The sequence below is a fragment of the Cervus canadensis genome, chromosome 12 (assembly GCF_019320065.1).
Source record: "Cervus canadensis isolate Bull #8, Minnesota chromosome 12, ASM1932006v1, whole genome shotgun sequence".
NCBI classification, from domain to species: Eukaryota; Metazoa; Chordata; class Mammalia; order Artiodactyla; family Cervidae; genus Cervus; species Cervus canadensis.
Genome location: NC_057397.1, coordinates 66,182,868 through 66,207,955, shown reverse-complemented (window position 1 = coordinate 66,207,955; position 25,088 = coordinate 66,182,868). Strand labels below are relative to the sequence as shown.

Sequence of the window (25,088 nt, the reverse complement as noted above, 5' to 3'; positions counted from 1 at the left end):
GAGCAAGGATCCAATCCCAGATCACACAATACATTTAGTCAACAAGCTTCTCTAGTTTCCTTTCATCTAGAACAGTTCCTCACCTTTATTCATCTTTTGTGATTTCTGACACTTTCGAAGAATTGTCAGGCCAACTTTTTTATAGAATGCTCCCCTATCTGGATTGTCTGATGTTTCCTAATGATGAGCTTCAGATTACGTATTTTGGAGGGAATATCATGGTTCACCATACTAAGGGCACAAAATATCAATCTGTCCATTACTGCAGGCAGCCATTTGATTAAAGTGGTGTCTACCAGGTATTCTCACCAAGTTAGTATTTTTCTACTTGTCTTTAAAGTATGTTGTAAGGAGATGCTTGAGTGTATTCAAATATTCTACTTCCTGATAAAACATTCACCTATTAATCCAATGGGTTCTGGGACCCATTAATATTTTCCAACATCACCATTACCTTTATTTTTGTGATTTAGCATTCCACTCTGAGAAAGAGTTTACTACTTACTTAGTTATATTACTATGGATTCAGACTCCTACATTATTCAGTGGGTTATTATCCATTAGTATATTTATTTTGATGCTTGATTTGTTCCAGATTTTTATTTATCAGACCACTCAAATAAAAGACCCCTGAAGTCACCAAACCAATACATTCTTGGTATGGATTAATTCAATCTAAGAAAAAATTTAAGGATGGAATAGACGAAGGGGACAGTAGAGTTGACTGCTCAGCCTAGTACTTTCAGGCTTTGCCTGTTGCCTTACTTAAAATGGCTGTATGGTTTCAAAAATGCCTACCTCATTAGTATTTAAAGAAAACTTTTTAGTTTCTTAATAATAATTATAAGAGGAAAAGAATAAACCAGCGGTTTTGGTTTCAAATTAGTCCTTAGAACCTCCGTCAGAAAATAAACCTAAACACAAGGGCGTCAAAATGATTCAATAGAGGAAAAAACAGTCTTTTCAAAAACTGGTCCTGGAACCCAATTAGATATCCACGTGTAAAATGATAAAATTGGATTCCTACCTCACACCATACATAAAAACCATTTCAAAATGGGTCATGGACTGAAATGGAAGAATTAAAACTATAAAACTCTTAGAAGAAAAATACAGTAAATCTTCATGACATTCTCAGATACAACATTAAAATCACAAGTACTACCAACACCAAAAAAGAAAAACCCAGATAAACTGGACTTCGTCAAAATTTAAAATGTTCATGCCACAGATGAAGCCATCAAGAAAGTGAAAGGTAATCAACAACACAGGTGAAAATATTTGCAAATCATATAAGGCACCTATGTTTAGAACCTATACAGAACTCTTACAACTATGTAATAAAAAGCAAATAATCCAACTTAAAAAAATAGGATCTGAATAAACAATTCTCCAAAAAAGATATACAAATGGCCAATAAGCACATACAAAAATGCTCAACATTAGCCACCAAGGAAAAGTAAATCAAAACCCCAAGTCGGATACCACTTCATCCATAGTATGGTTATAATCAAATAGATAATAAGTAAGTGTTGATAAACATGTGGAGGACTGAAACCTCATACATTAATGATGGGAATGAAACAGTACAGCCACCATGGCATTAAAAGGTTAACCACAGAATTATTATATGATCCAGCAATTCCATCCTAAGAATGCACCCAAGAGAAATGAAAACATGTATCTATTCAACAATTTACACATGAATATTCATCCGCATTATTCATAATGCCTAATAAATTTAAAAAATAGAAACAACTCAAACATCCATCAACCAACAGATGGAATAATAAAATATGGTATATTAATGCAATGAAATATTACTCAGTGTGGTAAGCAGAATAATGCCTCCCAAAGATGTCCATACCCTAATTCCTATAACCTACGGAAATGTTACCTTATGTGGCAAAAGAGACTTCGCAGATGCAATTAAGGTTAAGAACCTTGAAATAGAGATATTGTCCTGAGTTATCCAGGGCGGCCCAATCTAACCAAATGAGTTCCAGTTTCAGAGAACCAAAAAGATGTCAATAAAAGGAATCAAACTGCCACTACCAATTTTCAAAGAATTAAGAAGGGGGCCACCAAGATTGCAGGTGGCCTGTAGAAACTAGAAAAGGCAAAGAAAACACTCTTAAAACCTCCAGAAATAAATGCGACCCTGCCAACACCTTGATCTTAGCCCAATGTGACCCACGTTGAGCTTCTGACTTACAGAACTATAAGATAATACATTTGCATTGTTTTAAGTCACTAAATTTCTGGTAATCTGTTACAGCAGCAATAGGAAACTAATACATTCAGCAATAAAAAGAAATAAATTACTGATACATGCCACAATATGGACGAGCCTTGAAAAACACTATGAAACTGAAAACAGTGAGGCATAAAATGCCACATGTTGTGTGACTCTATTTATATGAAATGTTCATAATAGATAAATACATAAAACAGAAAGTATATTAGTGATTACAAAGGGCTGAGGGATTTGAATGGGTTGATGTGTGTGAGGTCTCTCTCTTTCTAGAATGATTAAAATGGTCTGAAATTGATTTTGGTAATCATTACACAACTCTGACCATATGAAATACAACTGAATTGTAGTAGGTAGATTACAGGTATGTGCATTTAAACAAAGTTACTTTTATAAAAAGAAACCATATTTAAAATGAAAAACTATGCTTACATGGTTTTCTCCTTACATTGTGGCCAGAATTCTAAAGGAGTGTCGGATAAAACAAACAGATGCAGACCAAATGACAAGAGTCAAGAATGAGCAGATTTTTCAACAACAAAAAGACAAAAAAACAGTTAAAAGCCTCAAAGGATGTGAAAAGACATTTCTCCATAGAAGATAAGCATATGGTCAATAAGCACATGAAAAAATGCTCAGAATTACTAGTCATTAGGAAAGTGCAAATCAAGACCACAGTGGAATACCACTTCACACCAACAAGGATGACCATAATCAAAAAAACAGCAACAAAAACAAAATAACCAAAAAAAAAAAAACCAGTGTTGCTAAAGATGTGGAGAAATTGTAACCCTCACACATCGCTGGTGGGAATGTAAAATGGTTCAGTACCTATGGAAAACAATTTGGTAGTACCTTAAAAACTAAACATAGAATTACTGTATCATCTAGCAATTCCACTCTTGGGTATATACATACAAGAGAACTAAAAGCAGGTAACCTAAACAGATGTGAGAGTTGGACTATAAAGAAAGCTGAGAGACAAAGAACTGATGCTTTTAAACTGTGGTGTTGGAGAAGACTCTTGAGAGTCCCTTGGACTACAAGGAGATCCAACCAGTCCATCCTAAAGGAGATCAGTCCTAGGTGTTCATTCGAAGGACTGATGTTGAAGCTGAAACTCCAATACTTTGGCCACCTGATGCAAAGAGCTGACTCATTTGAAAAGACCTGACTGATGCGAAAGATTGAGGGCAGGAGGAGAAGGGGACGACAGAGGATGAGATGGTTGGATGGCATCACCAACTTGATGGACATGGGTTTGGGTGGACTCTGCGAGTTGGTGACGGACAGGGAGATCTGGCGTGCTGCGGTTCATGGGGTCGCAAAGAGTCAGACATGACTGAGCGACTGAACTGAACTGAACCTGAACAGAAACGTGTATGCCAATGTTCATATCAGCATTATTCAAAATAGACAAAAAGTAGAAACAAACCAAGGATCTATCAATGAATGAATGAACAAAATATGGTGTATGTGTATATATATATATATATATATATATATACACACATACAACTGAATCAACATTCAGAAAACTAAGATCATGGCATCTGGTTCCATCACTTCATGGCAAATAGATGGGGAAACAGTGGAAACAGCAGCTGACTTTATTTTTGGGGGCTCTAAAATCACTGCAAATGGTGACTGCAGCCATGAAATTAAAAGACGCTTGCTCCTTGGAAGAAAAGCCATGACCAACATAGACAGCATATTAAGAAGTAGAGACATTACTTTGCCGACAAAGGTTCGTCTAGTCAAGGCTACAGTTTTTCCAGTAGTCATGTATGGGTGTGAGAGTCGGACTATAAAGAAAGCTGAGCACCAAAGAATTGATGCTTTTGAACTGTGGTGTTGGAAAAGACTCTTGAGAGTCCCTTGGACTGCAAGGAGATCAGTCCTGAGTGTTCACTGGAAGGGCTGATGTTGAAGCTGAGACTCCAATACTTTGGCCACCTGATGCAAAGAGCTGACTCATTTGAAAAGACCCTGATGCTGGGAAAGATTGAAGGTAGGAGGAGAAGGGGACAACAGAGGATGAGATGGTTAGATGGGGTCACCGACTCAATGGACATGAGTTTGAGTAAACTCTGAGGGTTGCTGATGGACAGGGAGGCCTGGTGTGCTGCAGTCCATAGGGTCGCAAAGAGTCAGACATGACTGAGCAATTGAACTGAACTAAAACAACTGAATATTACTTAATCACATAAAGCACTGATGTTCACACCTGTTACAACATGGATGATCCTAGAAAACACAGGCTAAGGGAAATAAGCCGGACACAATAGGACAAATATTTATGATTCCACTTAAATTTGAGGTACCTAGAGTAATCAAATTCATGGAGACAGAAAGTGTAGTGATGACCAGGGAAGGGAGAATAGGGAATTACTGCCTAATGGTTATGAAGTTTCTGTGAAATGAAAAGTTTCGAACACAGAAAATGGTGATTATTGAACAATAAAGAAAATGTAATTAATGCCACTTACCTGCACACTTAAATATGGTAAAATGGCAAATTTTAGGCTATATATATTGTGCCATAATAAAAAAAAGAAAAAATATTAGCAGATTTCAATCTCCAGAACATAAATCAGAGAACTGTAGAGTAGCCAAAGTATGGACTGCCCATTTTACATATGCTCTATATAATCTTTATAAACCTTCTATTATACCTAAGACTTAAATAATCTTTCATCTTAGTAGCAAAGAATATATATTAAGACTGTTTTGAGCACTTACTTTTTATAAGTAAAAAGGAAAAAAGTTTCCATAACAGTGATATAAAACATTATTTATATATGTTTTCTCTTTAAATTACCTTATCCAAAGTTTCTGTTTACTTATGTGGTACCTTTAAAAAGAACACTGATCCAGAATAATTTTTTTTCTTGAACAAGAATCTCCACCCCTCCCCTTGTGGAGGTATTTTTCACTGTTACCAAAAGTTAGTTTATAGACCTAACCCAAGTTTACTTTATGCCATTCCTTCAAATATATATATTTAGTCATTATGTCTAAGGTTTTTAGAAGAATTTATCAGAAATACTGAAAACTCCTATAGGCAGTGAGCACTATTAACTGTTTAAATGGCAATTTTTTTAAATACATGCTTCTCTACATTAGGCTTCCGTTACTGTTGTGTTGTTTTGTTTTTTTTTTACCTCAAATAACTTTATTTCTGAATTCAGTTTTGCAACCTCTTCATTAGGACTTGGATGACTTCTTGCTGGTGATATAAACTTTGGTTTTTTGAAGGGATTCCCTTGCAACTGACTTGGTGCTGCTGATCGTCTCATATTTAGCAGTATTAACCTGAAAAATACCCAAAAGTCATTTCATCAGAAATCTGATTAGAATTACCTCCAAATATATCATCACTATAATCATGAAATCTTTAAAAATATAAGAGGATAAGCCTGTAAAAAGCCTTAGAAAACAAATTCAACATTTGGTAACATTTTATTTTCTATCACAAAAGGCTTTTGAATGTATTAAGATTCAAAATATATGGTACAAACCTGAACATATATTGTACCAATTTTGATAAAACTATAGACTAGCTAATAACAATAAAGCCTTAAACGTAATTTAAATAGTAGTTTCAAAATCAAAGAAAACATAATTATTCACATACTTATATTAATCATGTTGCTTTTTTCCTATTCCACCAATCCATAAACTGCATGCGGGTAGCAATCACTGTTTTCTTAACCATTCTGTAAGCAGCATCAACCACAAAGCCAGATACATGATAATCACTAACAAATACTTTTGAATGAGTGAATAAAATTCTGGCAATTGAAAGAATACATTTACAGTTCAATTTTTACTATCCTATTTCCTTTTAAAGCAATGAGGTATTTTAAATAAATAAATTAAGAGACAAGAACCATGTTTCCAAACTTTTGCTCAATGTTATTTCCATCAGGACAGGACCGGTGAGACAGATAAAAGACAAGAACATTACAAGCACACATCATGCTTCTGCAATGGACAGCAGCAAGCACTCTTATTTAAAGCAATCTCACAAAACTGTACACAAAATAAGGCATCAACAAGGATGTACATGGCTACCAAAATAATTTGCTTAACCCAGAAATTATACTTCTGGAAATTTACCCTAAGGAATTAGCAAAGATATACTCAAAGAATTATGTATAAGGTTTTCATGCCAACATTACTCATAGTAGGAGAAAAAAGGGAAATTTAAATATCTACAGCAGGATACTGGATAAAATAGAATACACTCTCTTCCTACATGACTAAAATGTAGTGCTGCAATTTCCCAAACAAGCCATGTTCTCATTTCCTCTAGGTCTTTGAACAAACTCCCTACACAGTATTGGGTCTCCGATACAGCCTTTACCTTTTCTCTGCCTGATGAATTTCAACTTATCCTTTAGGACTCTTAACTATGAGCCGCCTTCATCTCCCCCAAAGACTGGATTAGAAATCCTTCCTATGTGTCTACTACCCAAGTACTTTTCACACTGTAATGAAACTGCCTATTAATTCCCCCAAGTTGTAAACTCCTGGATCAGGCATGAAGTCTTACCTTCCAATCATCAGTATTTTGCCAGTATCAACACAAGAAGGCATTCACTATTTGTTATATAAATAATTCTACAGCCATGAATGGGGGGGGGGGGGGGAAATGGGGATCACATTTTAAAAGAATGTTTAATGATATGAGAAACTTTCTTATACATCAAATAAAAAATGGCTAAAAACAGCAATTTTAGCAAAGTTGCAAAAATACAAGATTAATACTCAGAAATCAATTATTTTCCAACTTATCAGCAGTAACTGGAATTTGAATTTAAAAACACAATACCATTTACATTAGCACCCCGCAAAAATGAAATATTTAAGGGTAATCTAACAAAGCATGTATAAGATCTATAGAAGGAAAAACTATAAAAACTCTGCTGAGCAAAATCAAAGAACTCAATGAGTGAAGAGATACTGGATTTCCCTGGTGGTCCAGTGGTTAAGAATCACATGCCAGCGCAAGGAACACGGGTTCAGCCTCGGGTCTGGGAAGACCCCACACGTCACTGAAACCAACTATAAGCCTGAGCGCCACAGTTACTGAGCCCACACGCTAGAGTCCACAAGCTGCAACTACTGAGGCCTGTCTGCCTCACAGTCCATGCTCTGTAACAAGAGAGGCCACCACAAGTTCAGTCCAGTCGCTCAGTCGTGTCCGACTCCTTGCGACCCCATGAACTGCAGCTCGTCAGGCCTCCCTGTCCATCACCAACTCCCGGAGTCCACCCAAACCCATGTCCACTGTGTCGGTGATGCCATCCAGCCATCTCATCCTCTGTTGCCCTCTTCTGCTTTCAATCTTTCCCAGCATTAGGGTCTTTTTCAGTGAATCGGCTCTTCCCATCAGGTGGGAAGTATTGGAGCGTCAGCATCAGTCCTTCCGATGAGTATTCAGGGTTGATTTCCTTTAAGATTAACCAATTTGATCTCCTTGCTGTCCAAGGGACTCTCAAGAGTCTTCTCCACCATCACAGTTTAAAAGCATCAATTTTGCGGCACTCTGCCTTCTTTATGGTCCAGCTCTCACATCCATACACAACTACTGGAAAGACGCTGACTATATACTTTCGTCAGTAAAGTTGTCTTTACTTTTTTTTTTTTTTTTTATGTCTTTACTTTTTAATACACCATCTAAGTTTGTCATAGTTTTCCTGCCAAGAAGCAATCGTCTTCTAATTTCATGGCTGCAATCACCATCCACAGTTATTTTAGAGTACAAGAAGAGGAAATCTGTCACTGATTCCTCCTTTTTCCCTTCTATTTGCCATGAACTGATGGGACCAGATGCCACAATCTTAAGTCTTTTTTAATACTGAGTTTTAAGCTTTTTCATTCTCCTCTTTCACCCTCATCAAGAGGCTCTTAAGTTCTTCAGTTGTCATTAAAGTGGTATTATTTGCGTATCTGAGGCTGTTGATATTTCTCCTGGCAATCTTGATTCCAGCTTGTAACTCATCCAGCCCAGCATTTCACAAGATGTGCTCTGCGTATAAGTTAAATAAACAGTGTGACAATAAACAGCTTTTTCATAGCACTTTTTCAATTTTGAACCAGTCAATTGTTCTATATAAGGTTGTCATTGTTGCTTCTTGATCTGCATACAGGTTTCTCAGGCGACAAGTAAGATGGTCTGGTATTCCCATCCGTTTAAAAGTTTTCCATAGTTTGCTATGATCCACACAGTCAAAGACTTTAGCGAAGTCAATGAAACAGAGGTAGATGTTTTTCTGGAATTCCCTTGCTTTCTCTATGATTCAGCAAATGTTGGCTGAATTGATGTTTTCGAACTGTGATGCTGCAGAAGATTCTTGAGAGTCCCGTGGACAGCAAGGAGATCAAACCAGTTAATATTGAAGGAAATCAACCCCAAATATTCATTGGAAGAATTGATGCTGAAGCTCCAATACTCTGGCCACCTGATGCAAAGAGCTGACTCATAAAAAAAGACCCTAATGCTGGGAAAGATTGAAGGCAGGAGGAGAAGGAGACGACAGAGGATGAGATGGTTGGATGGCACCACCGATTCAATGGACATGAGTTTGAGCAAACTCCAGGAGATGGTGAAGGACAGGGAGGCCTGGTGTGCTGCAGTCCATGGGATCGCATAGGGTCGGACATGACTGAGCAACTCAATAACAAGGTGGTGCTAGTGGCAGAGAACCCACCTGCCAATGCAGGAAACATAAGATATGCAGGCTCAATCCCTGGATTGGGAAGATCCTCTGGAGGAGGGCATGGCAATCCACTCCAGTATTCTTGCCTGGAGAATCCCATGGAAAGAGGAGCCTGGTGGGCTACAGTCCACAAGGTCACAAAGAGTCAGACACAACTAAACTGAATTAGCATGCACACACTTGCAAAGAAAACAAGACTTTATACTCTTCAGAATAATCAACTTAAAATGAATCATAGGCTTACATGTAAAACACAAAGCAAAAATACTCCTAGAAGATAATACAGAAGAAAATCTAGATGACCTTGGCTATGTTGATGACTTTTTAGCTACAACACCAAGGAACAATCCATGAAAGATAACTGATAAGCTAGACTTCATTAAAATTTAAGACTTGTGCTTTGCAAAGACTATGTCAAGGTAATGGAAAGAAAGCCACACTAGGAGAAAATACCTGCAAAAGGTGTATCTGATAAAGGACTATTATCCAACATATAAAAAGAAATCTTAAAACTCAACAATAAGAAAACAACCCAGTTAAAAAGTGGGCCAAAGATCTTAAAAGACATATCACAAAAGATATACAAATAGCAAATAAGCACATGGAAAGACGCTCCACATCATATGTCATCAAAAATGAAGAAAATCCAAAACAGACAATACCAAATGCCGGTGAGGATGTGGGGCAATAGGAATTTTCATTCATTCCTGGTGGGAATGCAAAATGGTACAGCCACTTTGGAAGACATTTTGGCACTTTCTTATAAAAGTGAACATATTTTTATCATAGGATAAACCCCTTTCAACAAAGAGTTGAAAAAACCTGCATAAAAATGTTTTACAGCAACTTTATTCATTATTGCCAAAACTTGAAAGCAACCAAGCACTCAGGTGAATGAATAAACAACTGTGGTGCATTCAGACCACAGAATGTTACTCAGAAATTAACAAAAAAAAAAGAAAAAGAGCTGTCAACCCATGAAAAGACATAAAGAAACAGTAAATGCATATTACTAAATGAAGGAAGCCAATCTCAAAAGGCTACATACTATATGATTCCAACTATGTGACATCCTAGAAAACTACAGAGGCAAAAGTATGGAGTAAAAAGATCAGTGGTTGCCAAGGGTTAGGGGAGGGGCATATATGAAAAGGTAGAGTACAAAATTTTTTAAGGCAGAGAAAGTATAGTTTATAATGCCCTAATGATGGATACATGTCATTACATATTTGTCTAAATGCAGAAAATGTACAAGGCCAAGAATGAATCCTAATGTAAACTATGGACTCTGGGTACTTATGTGAGTCAACAGTAACAAATGTGCCATTTTGGTGAGGGATGCTGATAACAGGAGAAGGCAGGGGTACATGGTAAATCTCCACCTAAACCTAATGCTGTAAACCTAAAACATCTCCCTCCACTTTGCTAAACCTAAAACTGCTCTAAAAACAGTAAATTTTAATTTCACAAATGGCTACCAAACATGTTCAGCATCATTTCAATGTTATAAAAGAAAAAGACAAAAAAAAATAATATGTGAGTTTGTGCTAAAGACTAGAATACAAAGGGGCATGGGGAACTTTCAGGTATGATCAAGGTAAGCTCCATCATACTGCAGTGTGGTTACAAGTTTGTTAAAACTCATCTAAGTGTACATTGAATTATTAATTGCAAATTACACATCTATAGAGAGTTTTAAAAGACTAGAAAAAACATATGCCACAACATTAACATTATATCTAGATGTCAGAAGTACCAGCAATTTTTTTCTTCTGGATTCTTTACTGTGTATTTCCAATTTTCTACAAAGAAAAAAAGAACTACAGCCAATTAAGCTGGGACATGCCATCACTGCTGGTTAGACCTTTCCCAATTTCAGCAATGTAAAAATGAGGAAATACATGAGTATCTGATAAATAACCAGTCTGGATATACCTTGAGGGATCAGCAGTGGTATAAAAATTCACAGAAATCTCAACTAAAATACAGACCAGAGGCCAGAAGGAGAAGCTCTACCACTGTATGATGATAGCAACGACCAACAGTTAGAAGAAAAGCCCTCTTTTTGCCTGGCAAGAACTCAGCCAATAAAACTGTCACAACTCAGCCAACGAAAAGTCACTACTGGGACCTCCCTGGTGACCCAGTGGTTAAGAACCCGCGCTTCCACTGTGGAGGGGCGTGGAGGGGAGGCGTCAGTGTGGACTCTAGTCAGGGAACTACAACCCCACATGCCGCAGGGCATGGGCCTTCCCCCCCAAAAAAAATGAAGGAAAAGTCACTAGACTTCAAACTCTCAATTCCTCCAATGGACTCTTTGTTTACCGTAGCCCTTTTTTAATTTATTTTTGGTTTGGCTGGGTCTCCTTGCTGCCACAGGCTTTCTCTAGTTGCGGCGAGTGGGGGCTACTCTTTGTTGTGGTTCCTGGACTTCTCACTGGCGCGGCTTCTACTGACCGGGAGCACAGGCTCCAGAGGGTGTGGGATCCAGCTGTCCTGCTGCAGGGGCTTAGCTGCCTCACGGCAGGTGGGATCTTCCTGGACCAGGGATCAAACCCATGTTTCCCACACTGGCAAGTGAATTCCTACAATAGCCTTCTTAATCCCTCCCCCCACCCATAAAAGTGTTCTCCTCTCCTGGGTGCGCAGGTTTTGCACATGGCTCACCATGACTGCAAACCGCAAACTGCAATTGTTTGCTGATCCCGAGTAAACCCATTTTACCCGGAGAAATAACTGGCAGTCTATTTGTTTAAAGTCAACATTTTGGTGGCCCAGACTGGGATCCAGAGAAGACCTGTGATGACTCCAAGGCTGGTGAGCAATCAGGTGCAGGACCCACGCCAAGTCCATTGGTGCCCACTGCTTTTCTTCGTAAACCCTGGGGCTCAAGAGTAAGTCTTTCTCCTGGATCTGAGCTTACATCTTCTTTGGGTTTTTGAGGCTCTCCAGGTTTTATTCAGGATCTGTTTCAGGGACTCATTCTTTCTGTTTAAGGCCTTGTTCTGTCTGTGAGTATTCATTTGGCACTTTGGCCTGACACTTATAAAGTCAGGCTGTTTCAACTATAACTGCACTAGCCTCCAGCCTGACTCCATTGAGAACAGGAGCTGTTTAACCGGAAATGTGCCGGTTCAGCCTTTGGCCAGATCCCCTTTGAAATGGGCTGTCCCAGTGGAACTGCACTGGTAAGCCTTTGGGCCCGCTCCCACAGACTTAGGCTGTTCACTGGGCTTTTGCTGAGCAGCTTTTAGCTTGGCCCTTGCATGACTGGGCTGTTCCCTTAGAACTGGCTAGTATTAGACCTACAGAGTATTTGAGCTGTTTAGGCTTTTGAAACTTATTCTTTCACTCTAGAGAAAAAACTCTGAGAAATGGGATCCCAGTTACCTAAATTATTTTGAGGGTGCACTCCACCACTACAGGGACTCCGGCCGATTTTATGTTTAAAAACTACAGTCCTTCTGCATACACAGTTCCAGCTAGATGGACCAACCTACCCAAAAGCAATTTAGAACGTCAATGGCCATTAGGAGGAACTTGTGAAGTTCCCAAACTTACTTTTCTTAAAACAAAACTGAACAATCATAGATCTAAAATTCCCCAAACTGAAGAAAATGAGTATTTTGATTGCTACTCTGAGGTTTCCAAATGTTATCAGGAGCTGAAAATTGTCTCTTTGCAAAATAACATCTTAGCTGATGCAAAGAAAGAACGATAAAAAAGCTTCAAAATCCTCATCCCCCTCTTCCTCGGCCCTCAAGGGGAGGCCCACCCTCTGGTACCATCTCTCTTCCCTTCTACACCACCTGCACCTCCTCTACACCCTCAGTTCCCCCAAGAAACTCTCCAGCCGAATTTCCCTTTTTCACTAAAACTATCCCATCCCCTTTTCCTCTGAATATATCAGAACCTGCCTTTTAAAATTAAGCCTTTTGAGGACCCAGATGATAAACTCTTGCTTTCTAATAAACCCTAAACTAAAAAACTACTGCACAATTGCACTTATCTCACACACTAGTAAAGTAATGCTCAAAATTCTCCAATCCAGGCTTCAACAATACAAGAACTATGAACTTTCAGATGTTCAAACTGGTTTTAGAAAAGGCAGAGGAACCAGAGATCAAATTGCCAACATCCGCTGGATCATCAAAAAAGTTCTATTTCTGCTTTACTGACTATGCCAAAGCCTTTGACTGTGTGGATCACAATAAACTGTGGAAAATTCTGAAAGAGATGGGAATACCAGACCACCTGACCTGCCTCTTGAGAAACCTGTATGCAGGTCAGGAAGCAACAGTTAGAACTGGGCATGGAACAACAGACTGGTTCCAAATAGGAAAAGGAGTACGTCAAGGCTGTATATTGTCACCCTGCTTATTTAACTTAAATGTAGAGTATATCATGAGAAATGCTGGGCTGGATGAAGCACAAGCCAGAATCAAGATTGCTGGGAGAAATATCAATAACCTCAGATATGCAGATGACACCACCCTTATGGCAGAAAGTGAAGAAGACTTAAAGAGCCTCTTGATGAAAGTGAAAGAGGAGAGTGAAAAAGTTGGCTTAAAGCTCAACATTCAGAAAACTAAGATCATGGCATCCAGTCCCATCACTTCATGGCAAATAGATGGGGAAACAGTGGCAGACTTTATTTTGGGGGGCTCCAAAATCACTGCAGATGGTGGCTGCAGCCATGAAATAAAAGACACTTACTCCTTGGAAGAAAAGTTATGACCAACCTAGACAGCATATTAAAAAGCAGACACATTACTTTGTCAACAAAGGTCCGTGCAGTCAAGGCTATGGTTTTTCCAGTAGTCATGTATGGATGTGAGAGTTGGACTATAAAGAAAAGAAAAGAAAGCTAAGCACCAAAGAATTGATGCTTTTGAACTGTGGTGTTGGAAAAGACTCTTGAGAGTCCCTTGGACTGCAAGGAGATCCAACCAGTCCATCCTCAAGGAAGTCAGTCCTGAATATTCATTGAAAGGACCGATGTTGAAGCTGAAACTCCAATACTTTGGCCACGTGATGCAAAGAGCTGACTCATTTGAAAAGACCCTGATGCTGGGAAAGATTGAGGGTGGGAGGAGAAGGGGACAACAGAGGATGAGATGGCTGGATGGCATCACTGACTCAATGGACATGAGTTTGAGTAAACTCCGGGAGTCGGTGATGGACAGGGAGGCCTGGCGTGCTGCAGTCCATGGGGTCGCAAAGAGTTGGACACAACTGAGCAACGGAACTGAATTCAACTGAAAGCTAAACTGCAAGCAATAGTCAAAGATTTTCCAAAAGTAAACAAAGATCCTCACAGGTTTGTATCGGAATTTAGTATAGTCATTCAAACTATCAACCTGGTTTCTCCAACTTATATCAGCTAGTTCATATGTGTGTCAGCAAAGGTCAGGCCCACCTTGTATGAAAACTGCTGACTTGGAGGAATTCCCTGGCAGTGCACTGGTTAGGAATGGGAGCTCTCACTGCCAGGGCTGGGGTTCAATCCCTGGTCAGGAAACTAAAACTCCACAAGCCATGTAGCATGGCAGGAAAAAAACAAAAACAAAAAAACACATGCTAACTGGGAAAATACTGAAAGGTCTCTAGAATTACAACCCAGAGACAAGTCCACCAACTTATTATATGGTCAGGCTCAAGCAATCTCCAGATGACTTCATCAGGCATTTCCACAGACTTTCGCAAAGTCTGTTAATCTGAACAAAATTCAGGCTTGCACACAAAAATCTGATGAATCTGTTCATAACTATTACAACAACTTTAAACTGTTTTTTTTTTTTTAAAAAAAACTCTGCTTTTTTTTCTTCAGGTGTTGATTCCACCTATGTAGCTTTTAACTGTATGTTCATTAATGGGCTGAAGCAGGACCTTTCTCTTCCAATAAAATGGACCAGGATAGGATGGAAAACTATGCCTATTTCAGATTTAGCTAATCTAGCAAGTCAGCTCTTTCACACTCTAGATGAGTCACCTCAAAGAAAGCCTGCCATAATTCTTAATATTCAAGTCCAGCAAATAAATTCAAGTCTAGCCCCTAAAAGAAACCAAAGCCCTCCTAGTTTTGCTAGGACTTCAAACAGTCAGAACACTGGAAAGAGACTGTTATAAATTTAACCACTTTCAGGTGCCATTAGCCCTCTAACCAGCCTTTCCAACATTCTCCCAATTGTTAATGAAGGGATTCTGAGAAAATACAGGGGTTCTTCCCAATTCTTCCTCTTAAACATCTGGAGAAGCATTTGCCAGATTGAGGATGAGTCTCTTCCAGTCTTAAAGGACATGAGAGACTTACTCTCAGTGTTCAACACCACTACAAAAAGGAGCCTCTGACTCAGAGTACTACAACAGTTCAAGTAGCGGGGATCTCTAATGAACTTCAATAGATTCCTGTCTCTGAACCTATACCCTTTTGTTTAGGCCACTTGAGAGATACACACCCTTTTCCCCTTAGTTTCTCTGCCCAAACCCACTTATTAGCTTGATCCTTCCTTAGAAAAGTCTCATGCCAGAACTTCTTTCTCCCAAAGGGTAAACAATTCTAGAGTTTTTATAGTAGTAAAGCAACCAACCAGGTGAATGGAATTATCTTTGACAACCTGTATTTGCTTCATCTCTCATGACTAGAGCTGATTCAGAAAACATAGATCATCTCTCCCTATTGAATCAGCTATCACCCTCCTTATGGAGGTGCCATATATACCTGAAGTTGGCAAAATTCACAGTGCATCTCCCATCAAGGGAGATATTTACAAGTGGCACTAGTGGTAAAGAACCTGCCTGCCAATTCGATCCCTGGTCGGAAAGATACTCAGGAGGAGGGCATGGCAACCCCTGGAATCCCCAGGACAGAGGAGCCTGGTAGGCTTAAGTCCAAAGAGTTGCAAAGAGTCAGTCACGACTGTAGCGACTTAGCAAACTTGCAGGCACCCACGCATTCCCATCGAGATTCTAATAGATCCTTCAAATCCCCTCCCCCAAATTAATTAATACCCTACAAGTAAAGAAGCCCTTCAAGGCATAAAACCCATAACAGAAGATTACAAGGCTCAAGACTTTACAATCCCTACTACTAGTTATACTAATATAACATTCCCATTTTACTGGTGAGAAAATCAAAGGGCCAAAGGTGGAGTTGCCCAAGGACCTCCAAGCAATAAACAACACTGTTATCTCTTGACACCTTGGCTGTTGTTCCTAATCCTCTACTAAAATCCATTCTCACTGGAAGTAAATTATTTACTGTAACTGATTTATCAGTGTATTCTTTAGTATTCCAGTTGATCAAAGCTACACAATGCCTTTTTGCCCTCACTTGAGAAGAAAAAACTCACCTGGACAGTAAAAACTCAAGGTTTTACTGAAAGTCTGTATTTCTCATAAATCCTAGAGGCTGATCTGTATGATAAAAAGTTCCCCACAGGTTCTACTTTGTTGTAATATGTGAATGATTTGCTTCTTTGCTCTCCCTCTCAAGCTGCCTCCTTGGAAGACAGTATCCACTTGCTATAAGGTTTTAGCCTTATAAGACATAAAATCACCAAGGAAAAATTGCATCAGTTTGCCCAAACCCAGGTTCAATATTTAGGGCATCTGATATCAGAACAAGGACTGTGTATAGATCCAAATAGGCTTCATGGTGTACTAAGTTTCCCCAAACCCAAAGTGAAAGTGAAAGTCGCTCAGTCGTGTCCAACTCTTTGCGATGCCATGGATTTCTCCAGGCCAGAATACTGGAGTGGGTAGCTATTCCCTTCTCCAGGGGATCTTCCCAACCCAGGGATCCAACCCAGGTCTCCCGCATTGCAGGTGGATTCTTTACCAGCTGAGCCACCAGGGAAGCCCAAACCCAAAACTAACTGTCAACTACGAGGCTTTCTTAGGCTAGTTGGTTATCACTTTGATAACATTCTAAATTTCTCTTATGGCCAATCCTCCATATGTTTTACTAAAGAACAACAGGAACCAATTCTATAGGAATAACCAGAAAACATAGTCTTTAAGGCCTTAAACAAGTTTCATGAACCCACCTGCCCTTGGGCATTCTAATTATCAGATTTTCCTTTTCCTTTTTGTGTATGAAAAGGAAAGAAATGCCCTTGCATACTCACCCAAAAACATGGGGACCACCAACAACCCATAGGGTATTACAATCATTACTGCCACCGCCATTTTGGTTAAGACCATCAAGAAAACAGTTGTGGGATCCTCATTAACACTCGTGACGCAGAAATCCTCCTAAATTCAACATTTCCAAGTCAGCTGTCCTCACCTACGAAGTCCTTTTGTTAACCCCTCCTTACATAACATTTCTACAGTGTAATAACCTGTAGAAATAACCTGACCCTCCCGCTACTCTTCTCCCCTCTGTCAACAAAGTCCCTCATGAGTGCTTAACGCTGAGGGATCATCTGATTCCTTGTGACTGATCTGCAGGAAATTCCTTTGGGTAACACTGGGTTCACTGATGGCTGGGAGAGTGACAATATTGGAACTACTTTTGATAGTGTTGAGGTAGCACCTTTACTACTTCAACTCAACAAACTGAATTATATACTCTTATATGGGCTTATACTTTAGCCAAGGGCAAAACTGTCAATATTTACACTGATAGTAGATATGCTTTCAGAGCAGCTCAAGATCTTGGAATGTTGGGGAAGCAATGTGGCTTCCTTACTTTAGCAGAAATAAAATTTTAAAATGTCCCTATGTTCAGGAGTGATTGGATGCATTACTTTTACCTGCAACGTTAGCCAGTACTAAGATTCTGCTAAACTTGACTCTGAAAGCTAAGGGAAATCACCTTGCTGACATTTCCACAAGAAATACTGCCATGGTCCAAATGGATATTCTCCTAAATGGCAACTTAGAAAACTGGCTAGAGAAGCCTAACTGGCTTCAGAAAATGAAAAACAAGATTGGAAATTCAGTAACTGACGGCTTGATATTTTAATATCAAGAAAGCTCTGGTTTGGACCAAATAACTACCCAGTCCACTAAAGATTCTAAAATTCCCTCTCCTAAGCACTGTACATAGTACCATTTGGTCTACTGGCAAAATTATAGCTTTTATGAATCAACATTTGTGAGGAAATATTAGCAAGGCCACAAAAAAAGTGCCTATCTCACTTGTCCCGTTTGTTTAAAATACAACCCAGGGAACCTGAGAGTACTTCTCCCAGATATTTTAAACTGCCTAGTGGACCATTTGAGGTCTGGCAAATGGATTTCACACAACTTCCTTCATCTTATGGATAAAAACATGCTTTTGTCATGGTCTGTACATTTTCACACTGGACTGAAGCCTTCCCGGTTACAGACAGTCTACCACCTCTTCTGCAGCTAAAGCTTACTTGGAAAAGATTGTCCCAACCCAGAGAACTCCCCTCAAACTTCAAAATATTTGAGGAACCCATTTTACTCGCTAGGCACTTCAACAAGTCAGGCCAGTTCTACACCACTTTCACTGCGCTGCTCACCCTCAATGCCCTGGTTTAGTCGAACACACTAATGGCTTTATCCAAATATCTCAGCCAAAAGCATTGCCACTGGTCCTCCTGTATTTCACATTTAAGAATCACTATGTTAAACCCTTAAACTTTTCTACACCTAAATTTTATCATGTCTAATTTTTCAACCCTTCTCTTTATCCTGTAAACTAAAGAAAATGTTAATGAATTTGAGTATGCAGGTATGCAAAAAGCAGCAAAGTGGGGATTAAGAAAACACTTGAGCCAGGCTGCCTTGGCTTGGTTTCTAGCTCTGCCATTTATATAAGCCCTTAGGCATCCACCAAGCCATCTAACTTGCTGATGATGCATTTCAGAGTAAAGTGCAGATTATCATTATGTGTGTGTGCTCAGGTGTCCTACTCCTTGCCACCCCATCGACGGTAGCCACCCGGGCTCCTCCATCCATGGAATTTTCCAGGCACAAACATGGAGGGGGTTACCATTTCGTACCACACAGGAGCTTCCTGATCCAAGAACTGAACCCACAGCTCTCACGTCTCCTGCTTGGCAGGCAGATTCTTTCCCACTGTGCCACTGAGGAAGCCCTAGACATCAGTATACTTCCCCCAAAATGTTTCTGAATCCTTATTACTTCTTAAATTAGTGCTATGTGCGCCCTTTCCCAGCCCTAGAAATAACACCCATTTGGCACCCTGCTGTGATGCTCTAACATCTGTTATATTCTCACACCTACCTACTTCTGCTCTCCCAAGTAAAATGGCAAATCCAGGCTAATGACACATCAGAAGACCTATGTTACTGGGCAACTTAATACACTGTACTGTGCAATAATTAAGAATACAGTTTTTGAGGCAAATGCCTGAATATAAGTACGGACTAACATTTCTATCATGTGATCTTACACGGTTTATATAACTTCTTTGGGCTTCCCTGGTGGCTCAGTGGAAAAGAATCCGCCTTCAATGCAGGAGATGAGAGTTCGATCCCTGGGTCAGGAAAAAGCCCCTGGAGAAGGAACTGGCAACCCACTCCACTATTATTCCCGGGGGAAATCTCAGGGTCAGAGGAGCCTGGCAGGCCTCAGACCATGGGGTCAGACAGGACTTAGCAACTATACAAGGACAACATAATAATAATTATTCATAAGATGGTTGGGGGGTTAAATCAAATACTTAAACTACTTAGAATAAAGTCTGACATAGTAAACACTCAGTGTTATCTGTAACGTTACAATGTATGATAATTACTATTAGATGTCTCGCACATAACGTTCTATGAGACTAGAAATGAGGAAGGTCCCGAGAGAGTGTCTATCAAAAGATAAAGCTGGACAAAGGAGATTTTGACCAGAATCTAGGGATTCTGTTTGGCTTTGAAGCGGGCGTGGGAGGGGAACCATCAAACCTCTAGGATGCAAGAATTCAAATACAATAGTAAGGAACCAGCAACACACCTCCCCTGCTGTTTCCGCTTTCCGACTTCCAACACCATTAGAAAGAAAGAAAGTGAAGTCGCTCAGTCGTGTCCGACTCTCTGCGACCCCATGGACTGTAGCCCACCAGGCTCCTCTGTCCATTGGATTTTTCAGGCAAGAATACTGGAGTGGGTTGCCATTTCCTTCTCCAGGGGATCTTCCTAATCCAGGGATCGAACCTGGGTCTCCCCCATTGCAGGCAGACGCGTTACCGTTATTTCCTTTCGTGGCTCAAGTTGCTCCTTTGATTTTTATGGCCCCTCTAAAGAAAATAATTCTTCCATTACTTAGTTAATTCTAATTAATACCGCACAGGACACTATAGCTGAATCCTGAGGAAAGCCACCCAAACGCCACAGCAGGTAGGCGGGCGGGAGCGGAGGCACCACCGCGCGGAGTCGCCTCTCCTGGCGGCCTCCCCACCACAGACGCGCCCCCACGGCCCGCCCTCGGGCACCAGCGCCCCACGGCAGGCAGCCAATCGCCCCTCAATCTTGAGACCCCATCGACACTCCCAGACCCGCAGGAGGCGGCCGCGGCTACGCCGCCGCCTTCCTGCCCTCCCGCCTCCTTCAAAGCCTCACTCTGGAGCCTCTCGCGTCTTTGTCCCACACAAGCCTACAGCCTGTCACAGCCTCACACGCCTCCCCCCTCCAGGGACGCACCGGTGAGGATCCGAAAGGACCGACGGCCGGGGGGCCAGGACTACGCGGAGTAGACAGCAACACCCCCCAACGCCAGAGCATCTCAAGGCGCCCGCCTCGGCGCAGCCAATCGGGGACGACCCCTGGCGCGTGCGCAGTAGCTTCCTGCCGCAGTTCCGGGTCCGCCTCGTCTCTAAATGGACGACGTGTTCGCATCACTGCGCAAGCGCCTTAGTGTGTCTCCTCGAGCGCTCACTTCCAAGTTGGCTTCGGGATTGTGGTTCATTTCTCAAGTTTGCTGCCAACACTCAGATGTGGTGTAGATGCTGAGGCTACAGACCACATCCTAGGACGCATAAGGCATATTTCTTAAATCAAGAGAACGTCTTCATGGACATATTTGTGCAATTTGATGGTCCTCTGAGTAGCAGTATTTGCTGCGAAAAATAGTGTACAAATATAATGGATTTTTTTTTTTTTCCTGTACAGCTCTCAAGTTACGCCTTATGTTAGGAATGAGGTACAAAAAAAGATCTTCACGACCCAGATAATCACGATGGTGTGATCCCTCAACTGGAGCCAGACATCCTGGAATGTGAAGTCAAATGGCCCTTAGGAAGCATCACTAGGAGCAAAGCTAGTGGAGGTGATGGAATTCCAGTTGAGCTATTTCAGCTCCTAAAAGCTGATGCTGTGAAAGTGCTGCACTCAATATGACTGCAAATTTGGAAAACTCAGCAGTGGCCACAGGACTGGAAAAGATCAGTTTTCATTCCAATGCCAAAGAAAGGCAATGCCAAAGAATGCTCAAACAACGAACGACACGGTTGCACTCATCTCACATGCTAGTAAAGTAATGCTCAAAATTCCCCAAGCCAGGCTTTAGCAACACGTGAACCATGAACTTCCAGATGTTCAAACTGGTTTTAGAAAAGGCAGAGGAACCAGAGATCAAATTACCAACATCTGCTGGATCATTGAAAAAGCCAGAGAGTTCCAGAAAAACAACTATTTCTGCTTTATTGGCTATGCCAAAGCCTTTGACTGTGTGGATCACAATAAACTGGAAAATTCTGAAAGAGATGGGAATACCAGACCACCTGACCTGCCTCTTGGGAAACCTGTATGCAGGTCAGGAAGCAACAGTTAGAACTGGGCATGGAACAACAGACTGGTTCCAAATAGGAAAAGGAGTACATCAAGGCTGTATATTGTCACCCTGCTTATATAACTTATATACATAGTATATCATGAGAAATGCTGGGCTGGATGAAGCACAAGCTGGAATCAAGATTGCCAGGAGAAATATCAATAACCTCAGATATGCAGATGACACCACCCTTGTGGCAGAAAACAAAGAACTACAGAGCCTCTTGATGAAAGTGAAAGAGGAGAGTGAAAAAGTTGGCTTAAAGCTCAACATTCAGAAAACTAAGATCATGGCATCCAGTCCCATCACTTCATGGCAAATAGATGGGAAAACAGTGGAAAGGGTGGCTGACTTTATTTTGGGGGGCTCCAAAATCATTGCAGATGGTGATTGCAGCCATGAAATTAAAAGATGCTTACTCCTTGGAAGGAAAGTTATGACCAACCTAGACAGCATATTAAAAAGCAGAGACATTACTTTGTCAACCAAGTTCTGTCTAGTCAAGGCTATGGCTTTTCCATTAGTCATGTATGGATGTCAGAGGTGGACTATAAAGAAAGCTGAGCACCGAAGAATTGATGCTTTTGAACTGTGGTGTTGGAGAAGACTCTCGAGAGTCCCTTGGACTGCAAGGAGATCCAACCAGTCCATCCTAAAGGAGATCAGTCCTAGGTGTTCATTGAAGGACTGATGTTGAAGCTGAGACTCCAATACTTTGGCCACCTGATGCAAAGAGCTGACTCATTTGAAAAGACCCTGATGCTGGGAGGGATTGGGGGCAGGAGGAGAAGGGGACGACAGAGGATGAGATAGTTGAACGGCATCACCTACTCAATGGACAATGAGTTTGGGTAAACTCCTGGAGTTGGTGATGGACAGGGAGGCCTGGTGTGCTGCGGTTCATGGGGTTGCAAAGAGTCGGACGTGACTGAAGGACTGAACCGAACTGAACTGAATTTCAATGACTTTGTTAATAGGTTCCTTTTAGGTGCATGAGTGCTCAGGTGCTCAGTCCTGTCCGGCCCCCTGAACTAGAGCCTACCAGGCTCCTCTGTCCATGAAATTTTCCAGGCGAGCACTCCGGGATGGATTGCCATTTGCTACTACACGGCATATTCCCTACAGAGGGATCTAACTTCGTCTCCTGCATCTCCTGCAGGCAGATTCTTTACCACTGCAACACCTGGGAAGCCCTTCTTCGTAGGTACCCAATGGTGGCCCAGGAGGTAAAGAATCTGCCAGCAATGCGGGAGGCCTGGGTTCAATCCCTGTGTTGGGAAGATCCCCTGGAGGAGGAAATGGCAACTCACTGCAGTATCCTTGCCTGGAGAAACCCCATGGAAGAGGAGCCTGGAGGGCTTCAGTCCGTGGGGTCATAAAGAGTCAGACACCACAGAGCGACTAAGCACACAGTGGAAACATCAGTGAACTGATGTTTTTAAAGTGGTCAAGGGCTTCCCAGGTGGTGCTAGTGGTAAAGAACTCGCCTGCCAATGCAGGACACTAAAGAAGAGTCAGGTTCCATCCTTGGGTTGGGACGATCCCCTGGAGAAGGGAATGGCAACCCACTCGAATATTCTTGCCCGGGGAATCCCTAGGACAGAGGAGCCTGGTAGGCTACAAGTCCATAGGGTTGCAGTCCTAAAGAGTCAGACATGACTGAAGTGACTCAGCATGCACATGCACCTTTTAATACAGTAACTAGTTAGAAATACATAGTTCTTGACCCCTTTAATGTAAAGTGAAAGTGAAGTCGCTCAGTCATGTCCAACTCTTTGTGACCCCATGGATTGTACCTGCCAAGCTCCTCTGTCCATGGGATTTTGCAGGCAAGATTACTGGAGTGGGTTGCCATTTCCTTCTCCGGGGGATCTTCCCAACCAAGGGATCGAACCCAGGTCTCCTGCATTGCAGGCACACTCTTTACCATCTCCAAACCAGGACACCATCTGTAGTATATAGAAAAATATTCCAACTTGAATAAAACACTTAAAAGTGTGTAAATAGAATGATTTTTATCATTTAGCCTGATTTTCAAAAGCCAGTAACTAAAAATGTGTGAAGAATTAGAGTATTAAATTTTACCAAATTGTAGTAGAGTAGCTATCTTTTTTTATATAATACATTGTTACAATTTTTAGACCTTATTTTGGTAAAATCAGTGTTTTTAATAAAGATGTTGTTACTTATATAACAGCATAAATTTCTGTGTTCATTGTTTAAAAGCTTGAGCTAATTTTCTACAGTAAAGATAAGGACAAAAAGCAAAGCTATGAGTGATGAGTATAATCCAAAAGAAATACAGTCCTAGTTAGAACATAGCAAATAAAATACTTTTATTTGAAACAGAAAATTTCAACTTATTTATGTTTTATAGGTATTGTCTGTGGAGGGAAGAAATCAACCTTACTTTTTATTCTTTCTAATAAAACTCATCAAAAAAAAAAACTCATCATCATGAAATATTTTACTTCACTTATTATTTTATTAGATTAAAATGGTCTAAAAAGATATCTGTCATTTTAGTCAGAAAGAATACAACTATTTCTCAGCACTAACATGATTTATTACATAAATGATTTGTACTTGTCTGCATCTCAGTCACAAAGTCTACCAATGAGGTTGACTTTGTACCAGTCAACATAGGTGCTGGGGGATATGTGTCTTAGTCACTCAGTTGTGTCCAACTCTTTGTGACCCCATGGACTGTAGCCCGCCGCCAGGCCCCTCTGTCCATGGAATTCTCCAGGCCAGAATAAGGAATGGATTGCCATTCCCTTCTCCTAGGGATCTTCCCGATCCAGAGAATGAACCTGGTCTCCTACATTGCAGGCAGATTCTTTACCATCTGAGCTACCAGAAAAGACCGCTAGGGGATATAGCAGTGGGTAAAACAGATAAAAATCCCTATCTTTATGGAACTTTGCTTTCTAATGGACAATCAATAAAGAGCATAGATAAATAAGTAAATTATTTTTAAAAATATAAAAGTAAATTATTTAATATATAGTGTTAGATGATGAAAAGTGGTATGAAGAGTAAAGCAGAGATGGAGGGTATTGAAATTTTAGATAAGGTAGCCAGGGAGAGCCTCCCTCAGCAAAGGTCCCTTGGTAATCATGTACTTAGGGGCAGCAGGAGCACCGAGGATTTGGTGGTTGAAGCAGAGTGAGTTCAGAGAGTAGTGGATGAAGTCAAAGAGATAACAAGGAGGGGAGAAATCACGTAGAACCTTGTGGATCATTATAAGGACTCTGGCATTTATTCTGAAATGGGAGGGGTTTGAGCTGAGTTAGGAGGCTATTTACATAATTGAGACAAGAAACGATGATGGCTCAGCCCGGGGT

General features: G+C 40.7%; 1 protein-coding gene across 4 annotated transcripts in view; it reads right to left on the bottom strand.

The window, feature by feature from the left end:
* RAD54B (RAD54 homolog B) overlaps positions 1-20,721 on the bottom strand; it is a 118,515-nt gene extending 97,794 nt beyond the window's left edge. For 2 of the 4 annotated variants that reach the window (XM_043483530.1, XM_043483531.1), the window contains exons 1-2: positions 20,613-20,721; positions 5,419-5,569 (exon numbers count right to left, since the gene is read on the bottom strand). In XM_043483530.1, coding sequence (XP_043339465.1) covers positions 5,419-5,553 — 135 coding nt within the window. In that variant the 5' untranslated portion in view covers positions 5,554-5,569; positions 20,613-20,721. Of the gene's footprint in view, positions 1-5,418; positions 5,570-5,891; positions 5,952-20,612 lie in introns of those variants that run through there. The other 2 variants (XM_043483532.1, XM_043483528.1) reach the window with 2 other exon arrangements.
* Positions 20,722-25,088: the final 4,367 nt, after the last annotated feature.